Genomic DNA, 20,253 nt, shown 5'->3' with positions numbered 1-20,253 from the left:
AAGGACTCCATCCCATTCTCTCAGTTCCTTCGCCTCCGTCGCATCTGTTCTGATGATGCTACCTTCAAAAACAGTTCCTCTGACATGTCCTCCTTCTTCCTTAACCGAGGTTTTCCACCCACGGTCATTGACAGGGCCCTCAACCGTGTCCGGCCCATCTCCCGCGCATCCGCCCTCATGCCTTCTCCTCCCTCCCAGAAACATGATAGGGTCCCCCTTGTCCTCACTTATCACCCCACCAGCCTCCGCATTCAAAGGATCATCCTCCGCCATTTCCGCCAACTCCAGCATGATGCCACCACCAAACGCATCTTTTACACACACACACACACACACACACAACTGCATTCTGTAGGGATCATTCCCTCCGGGACACCCTGGTCCACTCCTCCATCACCCCCTACTCCTCAACCCCCACCTATGGCACCTCCCCATGCCCACGCAAAAGATGCAACACCTGCCCCTTCACTTCCTCTCTCCTCACCGTCCAAGGGCCCAAACACTCCTTTCAAGTGAAGCAACATTTCGCTTGCATTTCCCCCAACTTAGTCTACTGCATTCGTTGCTCCCAATGCGGTCTCCTCTATATTGGAGAGGCCAAACGTAAACTGGGCGACCGCTTTGCAGAACACCTGCGGTCTGTCCGCAAGAATGACCCAAAGCTCCCTGTCGCTTGCCATTTTAACACTCCACCCTGCTCTCTTGCCCACATGTCTGTCCTCGGCTTGCTACATTGTTCCAGTGAAGCCCGACGCAAACTGGAGGAACAGCACCTCATCTTCCGACTAGGCACTTTACAGCCTTCCGGACTGAATATTGAATTCAACAACTTTAGATCTTGAACTCCCTCCTCCATCCCAACCCCCTTTCTGTTTCTTCCCCCTTTCTTTTGTTTTTTCCAATAATTTATATAGATTTTTCTTTTCCCACCTATTTCCATTTTTTTTAAATCTTTTATGCCCTGCTAGTCTTTCCACCCCACTAGAGTTATACCTTGAGTGCCCTACCATCCATTCTTAATTAGCACATTCGTTTAGATAATATCACCACCTTCAACACCTCTGTGTTCTTTTGTTCTTTTGCCTGTGACATCTTTGGATTATCTGCTCCTATCACTGCTTGCTTGTCCCTACAACCACACCACCACCCCCCCACTTCTCTCCCCCCACCCCACCCCCACCTTAAACCAGCTTATATTTCCCCCTCTCCTTATATTCACTCAGTTCTGTTGAAGGGTCATGAGGACTCGAAACATCAACTCTGATCTTCTCCACCGATGCTGCCAGACCTGAGTTTTTCCAGGTAATTCTGTTTTTGTTTTGTAAAATCCTGGCCTGGATCTCAGTTCCTCGTGCATATGAGTTCACATGCAGAAGTGACCATAATTTGCTGAACCTGGTATACTGGAGCAGACATTCAGTTGAAGGGAATCAGAGTTACTCATCGGTATACAAGCAATCTTTCCAAGTATTTCTATGTTCCTAACCATCAGGTTTAACTTCATGAGGCACCTGTTTATGTTATCAATACTCACTGTTACTCTTATCAGAAATATAACAATTACTGTGCTAACCACATAGTGTTTATCAGTGAGTAGGATTGCATACAACATTTATTAATAGGTAGTAATTAACATTTTCCCAGACCATGGCATCATGAAAGGTAACTCTACAAGATAGATTTCCTACACAAACTTCAAACACTTACGGATCATAAGCCTGAAACTAATGATAAGTTTTAGATAAAACGTCAGTTCTCCTAGCAACTGTTCAAATTGCACAATATGCATATGCTCTCCTTCAGAAATCATTAAGTATACTTGTGGCTATAAAATCGAGACATTGCATTTTCTACATCAAGTCACTGGATAGTAACGAGAAATATGAATGCTGGGTGAGCTTTGCAGGCTGTTGGGAGACTGGGGGATGATAACAAGGAGCATACAACACAAGAGGCGGCCATTCAGCCAATCACGCCAAGCCAGCTTTGAAAAAGCTTTCCAAATAGTCCCACTCCTAGATCTTTCCCAATATCCAGGCAAATTTCTCCTTTTTAATTATAGATCCAACTCCATATTAAAACTTTTGAATATGCTTCCCCCATCTATTCAGGCAGTGCATTCCAGATCATCATAGCTTGTTGCTTAAAAAGAAATATAATTTCACACCTGAAAGTGAAGTAAACTTTGTGCTCATTGCTTAAGGAGATGCACAGCATATGCAAGTTCACTCTGAACACAATGCCTAACCTGATAGTATACAGACTAATACTTAGAATTTTGACAGGATCTAAAATGTTACTGATATTTGTTAAGAGTTGAAGTCAAGGCTGTGGAGCAAATAATTCACAACAAGGTTGCTGCTCTTCAGTAAAAGCTCCTGGACGGTAAAATACTGGGGGGAAAAACGGATGCCTGAATGTTTTCTATGAAAGTTACACTTTAATTTGTGACCCACAATCAATGAACACATGTAATTATAGACAGTCTGTTAATCCTTCATACCAGCCTTAAAAATAATTTCTTAATTTTACTGGGAGAAAGTTGGATGTTTGCTGAGCTCAACCTTCTTGCTCTTTGAACAAGAATGTTAATCAAACAAACATTTCTTGTAACTTGCATGTAAATGTCACTCCATTGTTACCAATCCATTGTGTTATGATCCTCATGGGGGAACCATAAACCAAAATAACCTAATTGATGAGCCCCAAACCAAGAAATTCCCAACAAGGTTCCACTTTTTGTAGATTATAGTTTAACACAAAATTGGAACAAAGGCTAATTAAACATGAACTGACATTCAAATGATACTTTCAAATAAAAAGGTAGATTTCACTTCAGTCATATGTCTTACACAGCCAGAAGCGCCCGCATCACTCACCACACAAATGTGGCATTATGCGCAGTTCCAAAGTTCCCTAACTCTGCCTCTCATTAGATCTCTCATTTTGCCACTCAATTGACGGTGGCCTTCAAGTCATGTTCACTAGCAGCCGTATTCTATGCAATGTCTACAGCAAATGTTGTCACACAAATGGCACACTCTAGCACAAACTCCTTAGCTAGGTTCACAACAGTTTTGCTGGCACAGATTCTCCAGAGGCTCATTTGTCCAACCTCTTTAATAAAGCCTGTTAAACAGTCAGGTCGGCTCTGGCAAAACTTAAACAGCAAGAAAATGTCCAATTCACAATCTCTGCCCTAATGTACTTGGCTGTCTTGTTTAACTGTAGTACACACACACACACAGTGCTCCTTGCAAATGTGCCTTCTCTGTTCACCTCTTTGCTGCAGCTTTATATTGATGCTCTCATCCACATCAAGGTACTACTGTACTCAACCGTATGAAGTAGAATATATATAATAATTAATAACAGTGCTTCAGGAACAATATCAGGAGTTTTATGTATCCAAATAGATCTGAACTCCTCCTGATTTGATCCTAATGATCCATGATCTATCACTGCCCAGATACCATAGATGCCAATAGCGGTTTATGATGCTCAAGCACTATGATTAGTATTGATTTAGAATACTTATACATATCACTGCAGGATCTGGGCAAATCAGGGAAACAGGTTTAGAGTCGACAGCTCCAAAAGAGCAAAGACAGTGGATCTAAGGCGCCTAATGTACTGAAAATTCTATGATTCTATACGTTATCAACACTTAATAACAGTAAATTACTTTAAAATCTCCTGTATATCTTGTATTCTTCGTATAGAAAACTGATTTCCAAAGTTAGATACAAAAGCAGCAACTGCCTGTCTGTAATTAACAGATTAATTGATCGTGAACCAGTTCATACTGCTGCAAAAGTAGTACAAAACTGTCAAATTAATTCCAAATTTGTGGAGATCTACTTATTCCAATTAGTTGTTTTCCTCTCTTTACCTATCTCACTCCCATATCTCTCTATTAGTCTGCATCCTTACAATCTTTAAATGTGCTTCTTGAAAGTGATTTTGATTAATTGACCCCCCATTAAGCCAATGTTTAGCCAAAGCTATTCTAATTCCTGAAAATGAGCCATTAAAAAATCTCAATGTGAAACACAGGTTTACTGGCAAATATATAAAACAGATAAACAGATGTAGTACGAACACAAAGTATGCAAAGAACTCATGTGGATTACTTATATGATACACTATTTCAGCCTTGGCTCAGTGGTAGTACTCTCACTCAAGTGAGAAGGTTGTGTTTCAAATCCCACTCCAGACACTGAGCACATAAACCAAACTACAGTACTGAAGGACTGCTGCACTGTTGGAGATCTCACCTTTCAGGTGAGATATCAAACCAAGATCCTGTCTGCCTTCTCAGGTGAACTTAAAAGGTCCAATGGCACTATTTCAATAAGGGTTGGGGCATTCTCTGGTATCCTGTCAAATATTAAGCAATCAGCAGTGGCAAGGTGGTATTGTCACTAGATAAGTATTCTGGAGGCCCAAGATATTGCTCTGGGGACCCATGTTCAAATCCCACCACGGCAGATGATAACATGTGAATTCAATAAAAAAAAATCTGGAATTACAAATCTGGTGATCACCATGAAACCATTGCTGACTGTTGTAAAAACCCATCTGGTTCACTAATGCCCTTTAGGGAAGGAAGTCTGCCGTCCTTACCTGGTCTGGCCTACAAGTGACTCCAGACCCACAAAAATGTGGCTGACTCTTAAATGCCCTCTGAACAAGGGTAACTAGGGATGGGCAATAAATGCTGGCCTAGCCAGTGATGCTCATCTCCCATAAATGAATAAAGGAAAAAAACAGCATCCACTGAAGCAGATTATCTGGTCACCTTATTTGTTTGTGAGAACTTGCTACGGGGGCAAATGGCTGCGTTCTTTGTTACATTACAAATGACCATGGCTCAAAGTACATAGGCAGTGGGCAAATTCACCCTTAAAAGCCCCCAGAACAATCCATGACAAAAGCAAAGGAAAACAAAGTTGCCCCATAAATTGGAGAAACAGAATCTGTGAGCAGTTGCTCCTCCAATCACAGGTTCCCTCTCGCAGTCTTGCTGCTCCTTCAGAGACTGAATCTATGACTGGTGGAGCAGCAAGGGCAAGAAAGAGGGAACCTGTGATTGGCGGTGCTAGAGCAGTTATTCTGGCGGGTCGCGTTGAGCTCAGACCAGGGCGAGAAAAAACAGGATAGTAACAAGCAGCAGGAGGCTTCACTCAGCAACAACCACCCAAGATCAGCGGCCGCAGTGCCCTGAGGTGGGACTTGGCTCAGAGGATGGGCGGGTGGGAATGAGAAGCAGCAGTCGGGGCTAACAGAGGCCAAAGAGATGGGGAAATAGTGGGGCCTCCATCTGAATGAACTCTTCTGTCTGGCTCCCAAATTCTTTAAATATTCTCTAAAATGCATTGACTTGGAGAAAGAAGAATCACTGAAATGTAAAATATATGTGACTTAATCCATTCGTTATCTGAAGGTTAGCTTGGTACTGCTAAATTAATTTGTGCACATTCCCTTTGTTGCACAAGTAGACCTTTGGAAGTCAGTGTTCTGACATTTTTGTCAGCACTCATTTTAAACAGAAATTGAGGGGAAAGAATTTTGAAATTGGCAGAACAAAACCAAAGAATGCTGGAGAGTGCTAATTGCTTGCAATCAATTTTTAAAAGGAGCTGCAGATGTGAGACTCATTCCCAATAAGTTCTGACTGCTTGGCACAAGGTAATTTTCATTCTGGAAAGAGTATGGAAATTAACAAAAAAAATCTTATTTGAAGATTCCAAGTTAAAAGATTTAATATATACATTGGATACACACACACCCTTTGGTATTTATGCAACCTATCGAAAGGAAACCCTAAAAAAAAATAGAAGGTTATGTTACTATGAAACTGCATCACCTAATAAAAGAGAATGAAAAGAACCAAAAATGTAGCTCTCAAGAAAATCTCAATAAGAGTCCTCAAGTGACTATACTTCAAAAGTAATTAACTCAGCTCTAAAGTACTTTGATATTCTGAAGTCATGAAAAGTGAATCAGAAGTGCAAGTCTATTTAAGGTATAACATTCTATCATTACAAAATACCATATCAGCTGACATACCATAATCAACATTTTGTCAATTTAGATAAGCATTGTAAACTTTCTTCTACACTGAGAAAATCTGGCATTTGGAATATTTCAGGGTTTAATCAATTTTGTTCTGTCCTTACAAAATCTGGACCAACAGTTAAAGTGTTGCAGAACAGCTACAACACTGGCATCTACCCGGCAATGAGGAAAATTGCCCAGGTATGTCCTGTCCACAAAACACAAGCAAATCCAACCCAGCTAATTACCATCCAATCATCAGCCGTCCATACATCAAAATGACGGAAGGTGTCATTAACAGTGTTATCGAGTGGCACTTTATACTGCAATAACCTGCTCACCGATGCTCAGTTTGAGTTCCACCACAGCCACTCGGCTTCAGGCCTCATTACAGCCTTGATACAAATATAGATAAAAGAGCTGAATTCCAGAGTGACTGCCCTTGAAATCAAGGCAGCACATGACCAAGTGTCGCATCAAGGAGCCTTAGCAAAACTGGTCAATGGGAATTGGAGGAAAACTCTCCATTGGCTGGAGTCATACCTAGCCCAAAGATAGATGGTTGTGGTTTTTGAAGGTCAATCACCTCAGTCCCAGGACATCACTGCAGGAGTTCCTCTGGGTAGTTCCTGGGCCCAACTATCTTCAGCTGCTTCATTAATAACCTTCCTTCCACCATAAGGTGGGGATGTTCGCTGATGGTTGCAGAGAATGTTCAGTAACATTTGCAGCTCCTCAGATACTGAAGCAGTTCATCTCCATGTACCACAAGACCTGGACAACATTCAGGCTTTGACTGATGTATGATGTGAATGTTACTTGCCATTTAAGTGCCAGGCAATGACCATCGCCAAGAAGAGAGAATCTAACCACAAGTCTCCCTTGGCATTCATTTGCATTACCGACGCTGAATCCCCCACTTTCAAAACTCCAGGGTTTAACAATGACTTGAAACTGAACTGGACAAACATTGTCTCTACAAGAGAAGATCAGAGACTGAGAATTCTCCCCAAAGTCTGTCCACCATCCACAATGGACAATACAGGAATGTGGTGGAATATTCTCCAACATTCATTCCCTCCACCACTGACACCATATGTATGCATATAAGATGCACTGCAGCAACTCACTAATGCTCCTTCAATAGCACCTTCCAAACTTGTAACCTCTACCCCTGGCAGCAGGTACATGGGGACACCATCATCTACAAGTTCCCCTCCAAGCCACAAATCATCCTGACTTAGAACTATATCACTGTTTTTTCCCTGTCGTTGGATCAAAAACCTGAAACTCCCTAACTCCCTTCTTAACAGCACTGAGTGCATCTACACAACTTGGACTGCACCGGTTCAAGATGGTGGTTCACCACCACCTTCGAGGGCAATTAGGGATAGGCAATAAATGTTGGCTTTGCCAGTGACACCCACATCCCATGAAAGATTTTTTTAAAAGTCTCACTTTCCATTAGATATTATGCACAACAATTAAGTAACAAGGGAAAATAGGTTTAACTCATGCTTCTAAGTGATTTTTCCAAAGCTTTTAGACTCAAAGAACCAGTAAACTTTATTTCTCTCCATTTCTCTTAGAGCTCAGTTGGGAGTAAAAAAAAAAGCACAAAAATGTTGTTTGACTGTCATAAATCATTTCCTTAACACCACAGCTGATTTAAATCATTGACCTGTGAATTTTCCTAACAAATTCATTTGTTGTGTCTATATACTGCTACGCGCGTGTCTATATACTGCTACGCGTACACAGACTGGTTTGTAAACAGTGTGACGGGGCACAGAGGAAGGCAGGGTGTGGTGGGGCATGTAAGCTAGCGACCAAGCTCTATCAGACCAACACCTCTAGTTGACAACTCGACTTTCCCTAAATTGTTAGGCTGCTTGCCCAACATCCAGTACAGGGTGAGCTGCAATTTCCTCTAACTAAACATTGGAAAGTGCAAAGCCATTATCTTCCTTCCCTAACCAACTCCATCATTTTCTCTGGTAATATTCTAAAGCTGAACCACACTATTCATAACCTTGGTATCATACTTGACCCCAAGAGGTGATCCAGACCACGTATCTGCACCATCACCAAGCAGTAGTACCTACACCTTTGCCTCATTGTATCTGGTGCTGAAACCCTCATTCATACCCTTTGTTACCTCTGGGCTTAATTATCCCAATGTACTCAATGCCAATCTCCCACCTACCATCTTCAAAAACCGTAGTCACCCAACACTATGCTGCACCATCGCGTTCACCCATGTACTCACTTACTTACACTAGATCCCGGTTGAGCAACATCCCGATTTTAGAATTCTCATCCTGGCTGCAATATTATTCCATTGTCTCACCCCTGCCTATCTCTCTAATCTCCTCCAGCTCAATAACCCTCCAAGATTTCTGCATTCCTCTATTTCTGGCCTCTTTGGCTCTGCCTTGCACTGCCAAACTCTCAAGCATCAGAATTTCCGCCCTCCTGTCTGTCTCTTTTCGCTTCTTTAAGCTGCTCCTTATAAGCTACCTCTATGACCAAGTTTACAGTCATGTGTCATATTATCGCCTTAACTGGCTCAGTATCCCTCCTGTGAATTTAGACATTTTCTTATGCCCCAAGGGAGCATAAAGACGTATCCTGTATAAATATGTAAATTGTCGCTGTGGGGGCACCAAGGAGTTTGGTGTGTGGATTGACGCTTTCAGCCCCATGCCCTCCTTTCACTTACAGGGGATTCCATCTCTCCGGCAGTCGGCGGCGCAGCGAGATCCTGTCGCTCACATAGGTGTTAATCTGATGTTTGCTGATACTCTCCTCCTCCTTCTTCTTCTCTTCGCCCTGCAGGTTCAGGTGAACTGCTCTGCCCAGCTCTCCCAGCCCGTTCACGTCCATTGCAGGCTTCTCATACACGGCTCTCTGTAAACGTTCATACTCGGACTCGCTGTGAGAGTCGGAGCCGCCGTCAGTCCCAGTTCCAGGAGCCGCGTCCCGGCGCTCTGTTTCCTGCTGGCCGCTCCGGCTGAGAATCACGAAGCCCAGGGCGATCATCCCGCAGCACAGCAGCAGGAGCGGCCTGGAGCGCCGCCGCCTGCCCAGCAACATAGTCCCCAAAGCAGCAGCAGAGGGACACGGACTGGGGGGGGGGGGGGGGTGGAGAGAGGCGAGTGCCGGGGCTTCAAACCATCGGGCGGTGAGGCGAAGGCTGCAGTCACCGAGCCCGATCTCAGGCACAGGTTTCACTCCGGCTCCAGCTCCGGACCCGCCGAAGCCGCTCCTCAAACTTTCTAAGGCAAATTCCTCCCGGACGTTCCGTCACGGTGTGGGCGGGACCTGTCGCGGAAAGGGGCCGAATGTTGAGCCGTTTCCCTGGAGACGGGGGTCTGGCCGGGGTGGGGGGGGGGTTGAAGGTACATGTGCAGCCATTGAGGAGGAGGGTAGATATCAGAGGCTGGAGGAGATTACAGGGAGGGATTTGAAAACAAAGATGAGAATTTCAAAATCAGGCATTGCCTAACCCGGAGTCAATGTAGGGATGATAGGAGATCAGGACATGCTGCAAGTTAAGACTCTCGACAGCAGAGTTTGGATTAAAAGGGTGGTAAAAGGTTGGAATAAGACTAATTAGGGAACAAGAAGGGAATTTAAGCATGGAGGCAGAGGCATAGCTAAGGTATTAACTGAATACTTTGCATCTGTCTTTAACAAGAAATATGTTACCTGGGCTATGTTGAAAGAGGAAGTAATTAATACACTGGAAAGTTTTTAAATTAATAAGAGGTAATGACAAGCCAGTCAGTATAACTTTGGGGGAGGGGAAACTTCTAGAAACAATAATCTAGGACATAATTAATAGTCAGACAGACAAATGCAGGTTAATTAAGGAAAGCCAGTTTCTCAAGGCAAAATCATGTTTAACTAACTTGGAGTTTTTTGAAGAGGTAACAAAGAGGGTTGATGAGGGTAATACTGTTGATGTAGAGTGCTATGTTCCTCTGTTGGGTCAATTTGCTCAACACTTCTATCTACTGGTAAGTGAGTTGGTAAACAAGATACTGCAGACACAGAGACCCATGTAAGATGAAGCACATGCTGTTAATACAAGTAACAGAGCACTAACACACGTGTGCTTGTCAAGTCTGTGCAAGTCCTTCAGCAGGTTTTCTGTTCCTTTTTGGAGGTTACTGACTTCAACTCGAACTCTATCCTGAAGCATCACCTCTATTCTAAACTACTGATTAACATTGTAGCCCGTGCTACACAGCAATTGGGTAATACAATCACGTAGTCAATCTGCTCATTCTCTTAAAGGTGTATTGCACCTCAGATTACCACATTCCTCCCCCTTTACTCAAAAGTACAATTTACAATCTTTACAATATATCAACTATTTACGCAAATTCAGTCTCACTGGAGGCTTCTTCAAACGTGTCAAAATCGTAGTTCTATGACTTCAGCTGGTTTATCCAAGGCCTCCCTCCCAGGAGTCATCTGTCCACCAAGCTCTCCAGTAAGAACCTGTAAGTTTGTTTCTTCAACTCTCATGTTCAATTGATCCTACAGGCACTTCCAAGCCAAGTCGAGTTCCTTCCATATGTGATATAGACTCACAACAGGAATGCTTTTAATCTCTTTTGAGCCAAATTGCATATACTCCTGCTGCCTCCCCCCTCCAAGTTCAACAATATGAAGGTCAACTATAGGAAGGTTTCAAAATCAGGATGTTGGACAAGGCTAAATTCAACATGGTATGATCAGCTTCCTGTTGTGTAAAAATTTTTAAAAATTTTGGGCCTTGTTAGTAATTCTGCTTTTTCTTCCTATGTGTCTTCTTGGCAGCACTCACTTTAATCTCGGCTTCCTCTTCAACTACCCTATTGGCCAGACTGGGCTCAGCTATAAGCTCAACTTGAGTGAACTCAGTCGTTGAGTCTTCCAGCATTTCCTCATCTGTCAGTTCCTTTGAAAACTCAGAGTCTCTATTTTTAAAGCTTCTTGGCTTTCATGTAGCTGATTCTTCAGCTCTTCCATTTTTTTTTTATATTTGTTAGTTGTTTCCTGGAGAATTAAGCATTGTTGTGTTTTCTCGGCTAATTTATCCTTCATCTCTGCCAGAGATATGCTAAATTCTTTCTGTTCTTCCTCATATCTTTTTAGTGGTACAATTTGGGATCTGAGGGAATTCTACAATATGTGAAAGTCCTTCAGCAGGTTTTCTGTTCCTTTTTGGAGGTTACTGACTTCAACTCGAACTCTATCCTGAAGCATCACCTCTATGAGCTCCTTTTGTTGAGTCTTTACATACTCCTTTTTCAAAACAGTAACATTTCCTGCTTCTGATTGAGATTTCAGTAACCTCTTAACCAGTTCCTTCGAAGAGACTCGGTCCTCTGTCTGCTACCACAATTAGGGGTACATTAACAGACTGATTTATATACTGTTTTGAAACTTTGTATATACCACTTACTCATATGTCTTCATCAGTATATGTCTTTAATTTAGCATCTGAATTTTCCAGATTTAATGGCGATCTCCTCCATTCAGATATTTGAACGTATGTTCTATAACTGTTGTGGATGCCCTTGTATCTACCTCAGCCCTCAGATGGGTTTCCCATTGACTTCCACTGTCATGTAGATTGGCTCTGTTTTACCCATTTTTAAGTTGTGTAGTGAGTAAATATCTGACTCTGTTTCTTCTGTTTCCCCTATTAGCTGGATTTCTTGATTTCTACCTTTCTGCTTAAAGTTTTGTCTTAATCTGTCTTTCCAATATCATATAATGTGCCCATTATAATGGCAGTAGAAACATTCAATTCTTTTAAATTGTCATTTGCTTGCATTTACTGCCATTATTATTGAAGGTTTTCTCTGTTAAACCATTGCTTTTTGCTGGTCTGTTAATGGTGGCTGTTTCCCGCCTTTCCACAGAGCCCTGCCCTTCCGCGCCATTTCTAACCGGTGCTTCCCTTCCGTGAAGGGTGGCACCATTTTGTGCTCCTTTGATTGCTTCTGAATCTCTTGACTGTGCTCTCCATTGCGAGCACCAACTCCAGTGCCTTGCTGAGGTCTAAATCTGTTTCTGCTAACAACCTTTTTTGAATGGTGTCTTCATTAATCCCACACACTAACCGGTCTCTTAACATGTTGCTAATCAACATCCAGAACTCAGTGCTCTGTCAGTTATTTCAAGGCTGCTACATAGCAAGTGACTGTCTCTCCAGGAGCTCGAATTAAATTTAAAATGCTGCATTGTTACTGAGGGTTTTGGCTGAAAATGCCATTTCACAAGATTTACCAACTCATCAGAGCTCTTGGAATCTGGAGCATTGGGCGCCACTAAACTATGAATTAGGCTGTATGTTTCACTGCCATATGTTGATAAGAGGATCGCTTGCCTCTTCTCCTCCCCTGATATGTCGTTGGCCAAAAAGAAGAACACGATTCGTTCAACATAATGTGACCAGTCATCGGTGATCTGATCACACAGTTTGATAAGGCCAAACTGTGGCATACGGGAGGGAGATAACTTCAATGACTATGATGAAGGCTGTACTTACCATCGCCTTGCAAGGTACGGCTAATTTACTTCTGTTTCATTTTCATGGCTTTTTTTGGTGTTGTCGACTGGTTGTGTTTTGTCTTGTCGCCAGTTGTTATGTTCCTTCTCTGTCTTTGCTCAGCGAACACAATTGCACACCTATCTACTACTGGTGAGTGAGTTGGTAAACAAGATACTGCAGATGCAGAGACCAACATAAGATGAAGCACATGCTGTTTATTAACACAAGTAACAGAGCACCAATACATGTGTTTCTCAAACCCGACTATTCTAAGCTACTGATTAACATTGTAGCCTGCGCTACACAGTAATTGGGTAATAAAGTCATGTGGTCAATCTGCTCACATTCTCTTAAAGGTGTTTCACACCTCAGATTACCACATGGTGTTCACAGATTTCCAAAAGCCACTTGATACGGTGCCACACAACAAACTTGTAAGCAAATGGATAGCTTATACAATAAAAGGGACTGTAGCAACATGGATATGAAATTGGCTGAGTGATAGGAAACAGAATCATGGTTAAAAGAATGTTTTTCAGGCTGGAGGAAGGTTTGTAGTGGAGTTCCCTGGGGGTCAGTCTTGGGACCCTTGCTTTTCCTGATAGATATTAATGACCCAAATGTTGGTGTACAGGGCACAATTTCAAAGTTTGCAGACAATACAAAACTTGGAAGCATTGTGAACTGTCAGGATGATAGTGTAGAACTTCAAAAGGACATAGACAAGTTGGTGGAATAGGTGGACAGGTGGCAAGTGAAGTTTTAAGCAGAGAAACATGAAATGATTCATTTCGATAGGAAGAAAATGGAGAGGCAATATAAAATAGCTTGTACAACTCTATAAAGTAGGTGCAGGAGGAGAGGGACTGGGGTGTATATGTGTATAAGGCATTGAAGGTGGCAGGACTGGTTGAGACAGCGGTTAATAAAGTATACAGTATCCAAAGCTTTATTAATAGGGACATAGAGTACAAGAGCAAGGAAGTTACATTAAACTTGCATAAGTCACAAGTTCAGCCTCAGCTGGAATGTTGCTTCCAGTTTTGGGTGCCACACTTTAGGAAGGATGTGAAGGCATTGGAGGGAGTGCAGAAAAGATTAACAAGAATGATTCCAGGGCTGAGGAACTTCAATTATGAAGACAGAGTGGGGTAGTTAAAATTGTTTTCCTTGGAGAAAAGAAGGCTGAGAGGAGACTTAATACAGAGTAGATAGGGAGAAACTATTCCCACTCACGAAAGAATCGAGAATGAGAGGGCACAGATTTAAAATAATTGGTAAAAGAAGCAAAAGTGATATGAAAAAAATCTTTTTCATGCAGCGAGTGATTAAGATCTGAAATGCACTGCCTGAAAGTGTGGCAAAGGCAGGTTCAATCAAAGCATTCAAATTAGACTGCTACCTGAAAAGGAAGATTGTGCAGGGTTATGGGGAGAAGGCAGGAGAAGAGCACCAAGTGAATTGCTCATTCAGAGGGCTGGTGCAGACACAATGGGCCAAATGGCCTCCTTCTGCACTGTAACGATTCTGAGAAAGGGCATGAGAGGAAATAAGTGAGCAACTAGAGAAACACATGAGTTCAGGGTGAGGACTTGTGGGAGCATCAGATAAAGTCTGGCCCAGTGGACTACCAGGAGGGATACAACAGGGGCAGCTGATCAAATGGTCTCAAGCTCAGTGACAAAGAGGTCCATGAGTTCCTCGCACTTATTGTTGAAGGTGAGGGCAGAAGAGACCAGAGAGTGTGGTTTAGGAAGATCATTTGTAGATAAAGAGAGGACAGGGGGTTATCTGATCATGAAATAGTGAACAATTTTAGCAGACAATAGTAGGATCCAATGTTGTGTGGTCCAGCAAGATCTGGCAGTGATAACTAAACCATTTATCTACCATATTCTTTCAAATCTGCGTAATCCAGACTTAAGGAATGAATTGTGAAAATGCATTCACTGATGTTGACCACCCACGTGAGTTCATTTGACTTTTCGTGGTACTGCATCCTGACCGTCCATTTCCTCTGTAGGATAGCCCTAGAGGATCTTCTGGCCCTAAGTGGAACCATGGAATCTCTGCTCATGCCCACCTCCACCACTCATGCCCGAGCACCATATCTGTCACTCTGGACCCTTCTCTCTGCCCTGATGTTCAGTTTGGCATAATTTAAATTGCAGTAACATTCTTTAGTGCAGCTTCACTTTAAGAAAGAGAGCATGCATGTTAGAAGAGCAGGCTGGCTGCACTACGTGGTTCGTGAATAATATTACTGGACCCCTCTGTTGAGTTCAGGATGCAGTGTGGGACCCACTCAGCTTCACGCTACAATCATGCGGATGTGGTAGGTACTCAAATTTGCATGTTGGTCTGAACGGGCATGGGCAGGTTGCAAATCATAACCCCTGTGGCAAAAACATGGGGCTATCCAATAACTCACCCCATCCACAGATTTGCCCCCAACCCAGCCCAGGATTATGTATAGTTTCAATGGAAGAATTTTTGTATCACACATTGTCCAACTTAAAGGGTGGGTATGACCAGGAGGAACTTCCAAAGTTGTTTTCTCACAATTAAACTGGCTCTGATGTGCCATTTCTCACAATGCAGTCAAAGCTAAAGAAAATCCTCTATAGTGAATCCATGTTGGTAGGCTCTGATGAAAGATCATTGGCGTGATGAAACATTAATTCTGTTTCTCTCGCCATAGATGCTGCCAGACCTGCTGAGCATTTCCAGCATTTTGTTTTTATTTCATCTTTGTGGACTGATTGCCTAGACAAGTATTGGAATCGTAGAACACGGAAAATATCCAGTTTGTCCCACTTCCTTGCTCTTTCTCTATAGGCTTGCAAGTGTTTCCTTTTCAAATATATATTGACAAGCAGCAGCATTTATACATTGTCTTAAATGTCACAAAGTCCTTCACAGGAGCATTATCTATCAAAATGTGATACTGAGCCCCATAAAGAGAATCAGGACAAATGAGCAAAAGGAGTAGGATTTATAGAAAGTCTTAAAGGAAGGACGTGTGTAGAGAGACAGAGATTTAGGAAGAGAATTACAAAACTTTGGGCCTTGCCAGATGAAGGCACAGCTGCCAATAGAGGAGCAGTTAAAATTGGGGATGCAGAAGAGACTACAATTGGAGGAATGTAGCTACCTCAAAGGGTTGTATATCTAGAGGAGGTCACGAAGTTAGGGAGGGGTGAGGCTACAGAAGTATTTGAAAACAAGGATATCATTTTTTTTAAAATCGGGGTTTTACTTAACCCAGAGCTGATGGAGGTCAGTGAGCACATAGTTGAACAGCAGTTGGTTAGCACTCAGTGACAAAAGTTTGGATGAGTATAACTTTATGGAGGGTGGGAGATGGGAGCCTAGTCAGAAGTTTACTGGAATAGTCTAGAAAGAACAAAGGCATGGATGAGGGTTTCAGCAGCAAAGCTGAAGCAGGGGCAGGGTCAGGCAATGTAACAGAAATGAAATATCACCAAATTGTTACAGCACAAAAGGAGGCTATTCAGCCCATCCTGTCTACGCCAGCTCTCCAGATGATCAATCCATCTGGTGCCATTCCCCCACCTTCCTCCCTGTAACCCAGAACACTCTTCCTTTTCAAATAACTATCTAATACCCTCTTAAATGCACTGCTAGGAGGGTGTGGTGGAGGCAGACTTAATTGAGGCATTGAAGATCCTAACCACTCACTGCGTGAAAAAGTTTTTCCTCATGTCCCCATCGCTCCTTTTGCCAATGACCTTAAATCTGTGCCCTTGGGTTATGCCAGAGATCTTGAAGCCAGCTGTTGCACTCCTACAACCATTTAAGCATCAGCACAGAAACAGGATCAACCTGTTCAGCAGCACCAAGTCATTGTGGAAAGGACTGGGACAGAGTGGCAGGAGAGGCATCCTTTCTGATGACGGCTGAGATGATTATAGGCATGTATCCAACGTTCTAATACTCTGTAGTGTCAATCTATTCATTCCCTGACAGTCATTAAATATTGTTTGTTAACATTGATCAGGAAACAAGAATGAAGTGATCAGATTTGTTCCAGTTTCTCACCTGAATTGTGAAGCCTTATGGTCCAAAAGTATTACAATTTTCAGCAATGTTAAAAAAGTGCAATGTGGAGCAAGACTACATCAACAAAATTGAAGCAGTGATGTTATAGTAATTTAATCAATAAAAGCAAATTTCCAGCATCTGCAGTATTTGCTTTTACATTCAACAGTAAAACAAGGATTTTTTTTTTTAAAAACAATAATTTATTCATACAGAATTCTAAAATACAGGAGGTTATTTCACACATTCCTTTTATCTGCATAAGTTGTTCCCTCCATTTGTTCCTGCATTGTAAGTGCTTTACAGATCACTTATCCCTTTTACCATTGTATTTTATCATATGATAATTTGTATTTTAAACCACGTTTCATAAATTCAGTAAAAATTTGACATCTAAAAATTCTCTTTACATTCTGAAACGGAATTGTTTCATTTGGTCTAGATTGAAGCCTGCAATCTTTTCTTCCCTTTTTTAAAAAATAACAAAATTAAGTCATGCAAGATTGTACAAATCAAAAGCAACATGGGCTCTTTAAATCCAAAAAGCAGATTCATTAGTTTCAATTATCTGATGTAGTGATTAGGGAAGGGGAAAGAAATCAAAACCCTATAGAGAAGAACCATGAATAAGACATCATGAACAAACACAACACAGAATGACTGACATTCAAAAATATTCAAAACCTTCATCACCCAAGCTTCCCCCTCCACCCCACCCACCCCTGATGTTTCACATCAATTTGTCAGGCACCATGGTGATAAAATTTGCATTTAGCTTCAGTGCGTTAAATATTAACTGTTCATTGAGCATTGACTTCCCTTTGACAGGTACATAAGTCAAAGTATTTTGTGGGTTTACTCTGGAAAATTGTAAATAATCCTTTCTATTCAAAATGCCAAATTTGATTATTGTCCTGCGAATTGCAAATTCTCATTTCCACATCCATCCGTCCTTCAGCAGTGTGATAAGAAGTAATGCACTTGTTGGATTTAGGGTGAAATATCATTCCATTCTGTAAATAAATAATCAGTTTTATCTATTAAACACTTAAGTAGTACATCAAAAGCAAGGAGGCACAGATTCAGTACTTGTGTTTAGAAGAATGAAGACGAAGTCCAAAGAAAAACTTTCCCCACACTGAGGGTGATTGGAACAGGGAAAGCTTTACCACAAAGACTCTTGAGAAAAAGGCATCAGCATCATTTGAACAGAATTAGATAATTAAAAAGGAAGACAATAAAAGTATGGAGAGATAGAGAAATGTAATTAGAGCAGAACGCTCCAGCTAACGTCAACAAAGGACAAATAGACTCCTTCCGTGCCATAATTTCTGAATCCATTTTTTTTTATTCATTCATTCACAGGATGTGGGCTTCGCTGGCTGGGCCAGCATTTATTGCTCATTCCTAGTTTCCCTTCAGGTGATGAGCTGCCTTCTTGAACCGCTGCCATCCATGTGGTGTAGGTACAGCGCTGTTAGGGAGTGAGTTCCAGGATTTTGACCCAGCAACAGTGAAGGAACGGCTATATATTTCCAAGTCAAGATGGTGAGTTACTTGGAGGGGAACCTCCAGGTGATGATAGTCCCGTGTCTGCTGCCCTTGTCCCTTTAGGTGGTAGTGGTCATGGTTTTGGAAGGTGCTGTCTAAGGACCCTTGGTGAATTCCTGCAGTGCATCTTGTAGATGATACACACTGCTGCTACTGTGCGTCGGTGGTGGAGAGAGTAAATGTTTGTGGATGTAGTGCCAACCAAGCGGGCTGTTTTCTCCTGGACGGTGTCCAGCTTCTTGAGTGTTGTCGGAGCTGCATTCATCCAGGCAAGTGGAGAGTATTCCATCTCACTCCTGACTTGTGCCTTGTAGATGGTAGACAGGTTTTGGGGAGTCAGAAGGTAAGTTACTTGTCGCATGATTCCTGCCTTTGACCTGCACTTGTAGCCACAGTATTTATATGGCTAGTCCAGTTCAGTTTCTGGTCAATGGTAACCCCAGGATGTTGATAGTAGGGGATTCAGTGATGGTAATGCCCATTGAACATCAAGGTGCAATGGTTGGATTCACTCTTGCTGGAGATGGTCATTGCCTGACACTTGTGTGACGTGAATTTTACTTGCCACTTGTCAGCCCAAGCCTGGATATTATTCAGGTCTTGCTGCATTTGGACATGGACTGCTTCAGTATCTCAGGAGTTGCGAATGGTGAACATTGTGCAGTCATCAGCGAACATCCCCACTCCTGGTCTTATGGTGGAAGGAAGGTCATTGATGAAGCAGCTGAAGATGGTTGGGCCTAGGACACTATCCTGAAGAACTCCTGCGGTGATGTCCTGGAGCTGAGATGACTGACCTCCAACAACCACAACCATCTTCCTTTGTGCTAGGTATGACTCCAACCACTGGAGAGTTTTCCCCCTGATTCTCATTGACTCCAGTTTCGCTCAGGCTCCCTGATGCCACACTCAGTCAAATGCTGCCTTGATGTCAAGAGCAGTCACTCTCACCTCACCTCGGGAGTTCAGCTCTTTTGTCTATGTTTAAACCAAGGTTGTAATGAGGTCAGGAGCTGAGCGGCCCTGACAGAACCCAAACTGGGCATCAGTGAGCAGATTATTGCTAATCAAGTGCCACATGATAGCACTGTTGATGACCCCTTCCATTACTTTACTGATGTTCAAGAGTAGACTGATGAGGCGGTAATTGGCAGGGTTGGATTTGTCCTGCTTTTTTTGTACAGGACATACCTGGGCAATTTTCCACATGGATGCCAGTCTTGTAGCTGTACTGGAACAGCTTGGCTAGGAGCACAAGTCTTCAGTAATATTGCCGGAATATTGTCAGGGCCCATAGCCTTTGCAGTATCCAGTGCCTTCAGACGTTACTTGATATCACGTGAAGTGACTCGAATTAGCTGAAGACTGGCATCTGTGATGCTGGGTATCTCCGGAGGAGGCAGAGATTAATCATCCACTTGGCACTTCTGGCTGAAGATTGTTGCGAACGCTTCAGCCTTATCTTTCGCACTACTGTGCTGGGCTCCTCCATCATTGAGAATGAGGATATTTGTGGAGCCTCCTCCACCAGTGAGTTAATTGTCCACCACCATTCACAACTGGATGTGGCGGGACTGCAGAGCTTCATTCCAACCCATTGGTTGTGGGATCGCTTAGCTCTATCACTTGCTGCTTATGCTATTTGGCATGCAAGTAGTCGTATGTTATAGCTTCACCAGGTTGACACCTCATTTTTAGGAAGCCTGGTGCTGCTCCTGGCATGCCCACTTGCACTCTTCGTTGAACCAGGGTTGATCCCTTGGCTTGATGGTAATGCTTGAGAGTAGGGTATATGCCAGGCCATGAGGTTACAGATTGTGTTTGAGTATAATTCTGCTGTTGCTGATGGCCCACAGCACCTCACGGATGCCCAGTCTGGAGTTGCTAGATCTGTTTGAAATCGATCCCACTTAGCACGGTGGTAGTGCCACACAACATGATGGAGGGTATCCTCAATGTGAAGGCAGAACTTCATCTCCACAATGACTGTGCGCTGGTCACTCCTACCGATACTGTCATGGACAGAT

At 42.7% G+C, this 20,253-nt stretch overlaps 2 protein-coding genes across 3 annotated transcripts in view; both read right to left on the bottom strand.

The window, feature by feature from the left end:
• The window catches only part of galnt12 (UDP-N-acetyl-alpha-D-galactosamine:polypeptide N-acetylgalactosaminyltransferase 12), a 70,256-nt gene extending 60,899 nt beyond the window's left edge, over positions 1-9,357 (bottom strand). Inside the window, exon 1 of the mRNA XM_041184582.1 lies at positions 8,783-9,357. Coding sequence (XP_041040516.1) covers positions 8,783-9,156 — 374 coding nt within the window. The 5' untranslated portion in view covers positions 9,157-9,357. The remainder of the gene's footprint in view (positions 1-8,782) is intronic.
• Positions 9,358-16,773: 7,416 nt separating this feature from the next.
• poc1bl (POC1 centriolar protein homolog B (Chlamydomonas), like) overlaps positions 16,774-20,253 on the bottom strand; it is a 74,787-nt gene continuing 71,307 nt past the window's right edge. For both annotated transcript variants that reach the window (XM_041184527.1, XM_041184526.1), the window contains one exon: positions 16,774-17,688. In XM_041184527.1, coding sequence (XP_041040461.1) covers positions 17,560-17,688 — 129 coding nt within the window. In that variant the 3' untranslated portion in view covers positions 16,774-17,559. The remainder of the gene's footprint in view (positions 17,689-20,253) is intronic.

Source organism: Carcharodon carcharias, chromosome 3, assembly GCF_017639515.1.
Source record: "Carcharodon carcharias isolate sCarCar2 chromosome 3, sCarCar2.pri, whole genome shotgun sequence".
NCBI classification, from domain to species: domain Eukaryota; kingdom Metazoa; phylum Chordata; class Chondrichthyes; order Lamniformes; family Lamnidae; genus Carcharodon; species Carcharodon carcharias.
This window is presented reverse-complemented; position numbering and strand designations above follow the sequence as displayed.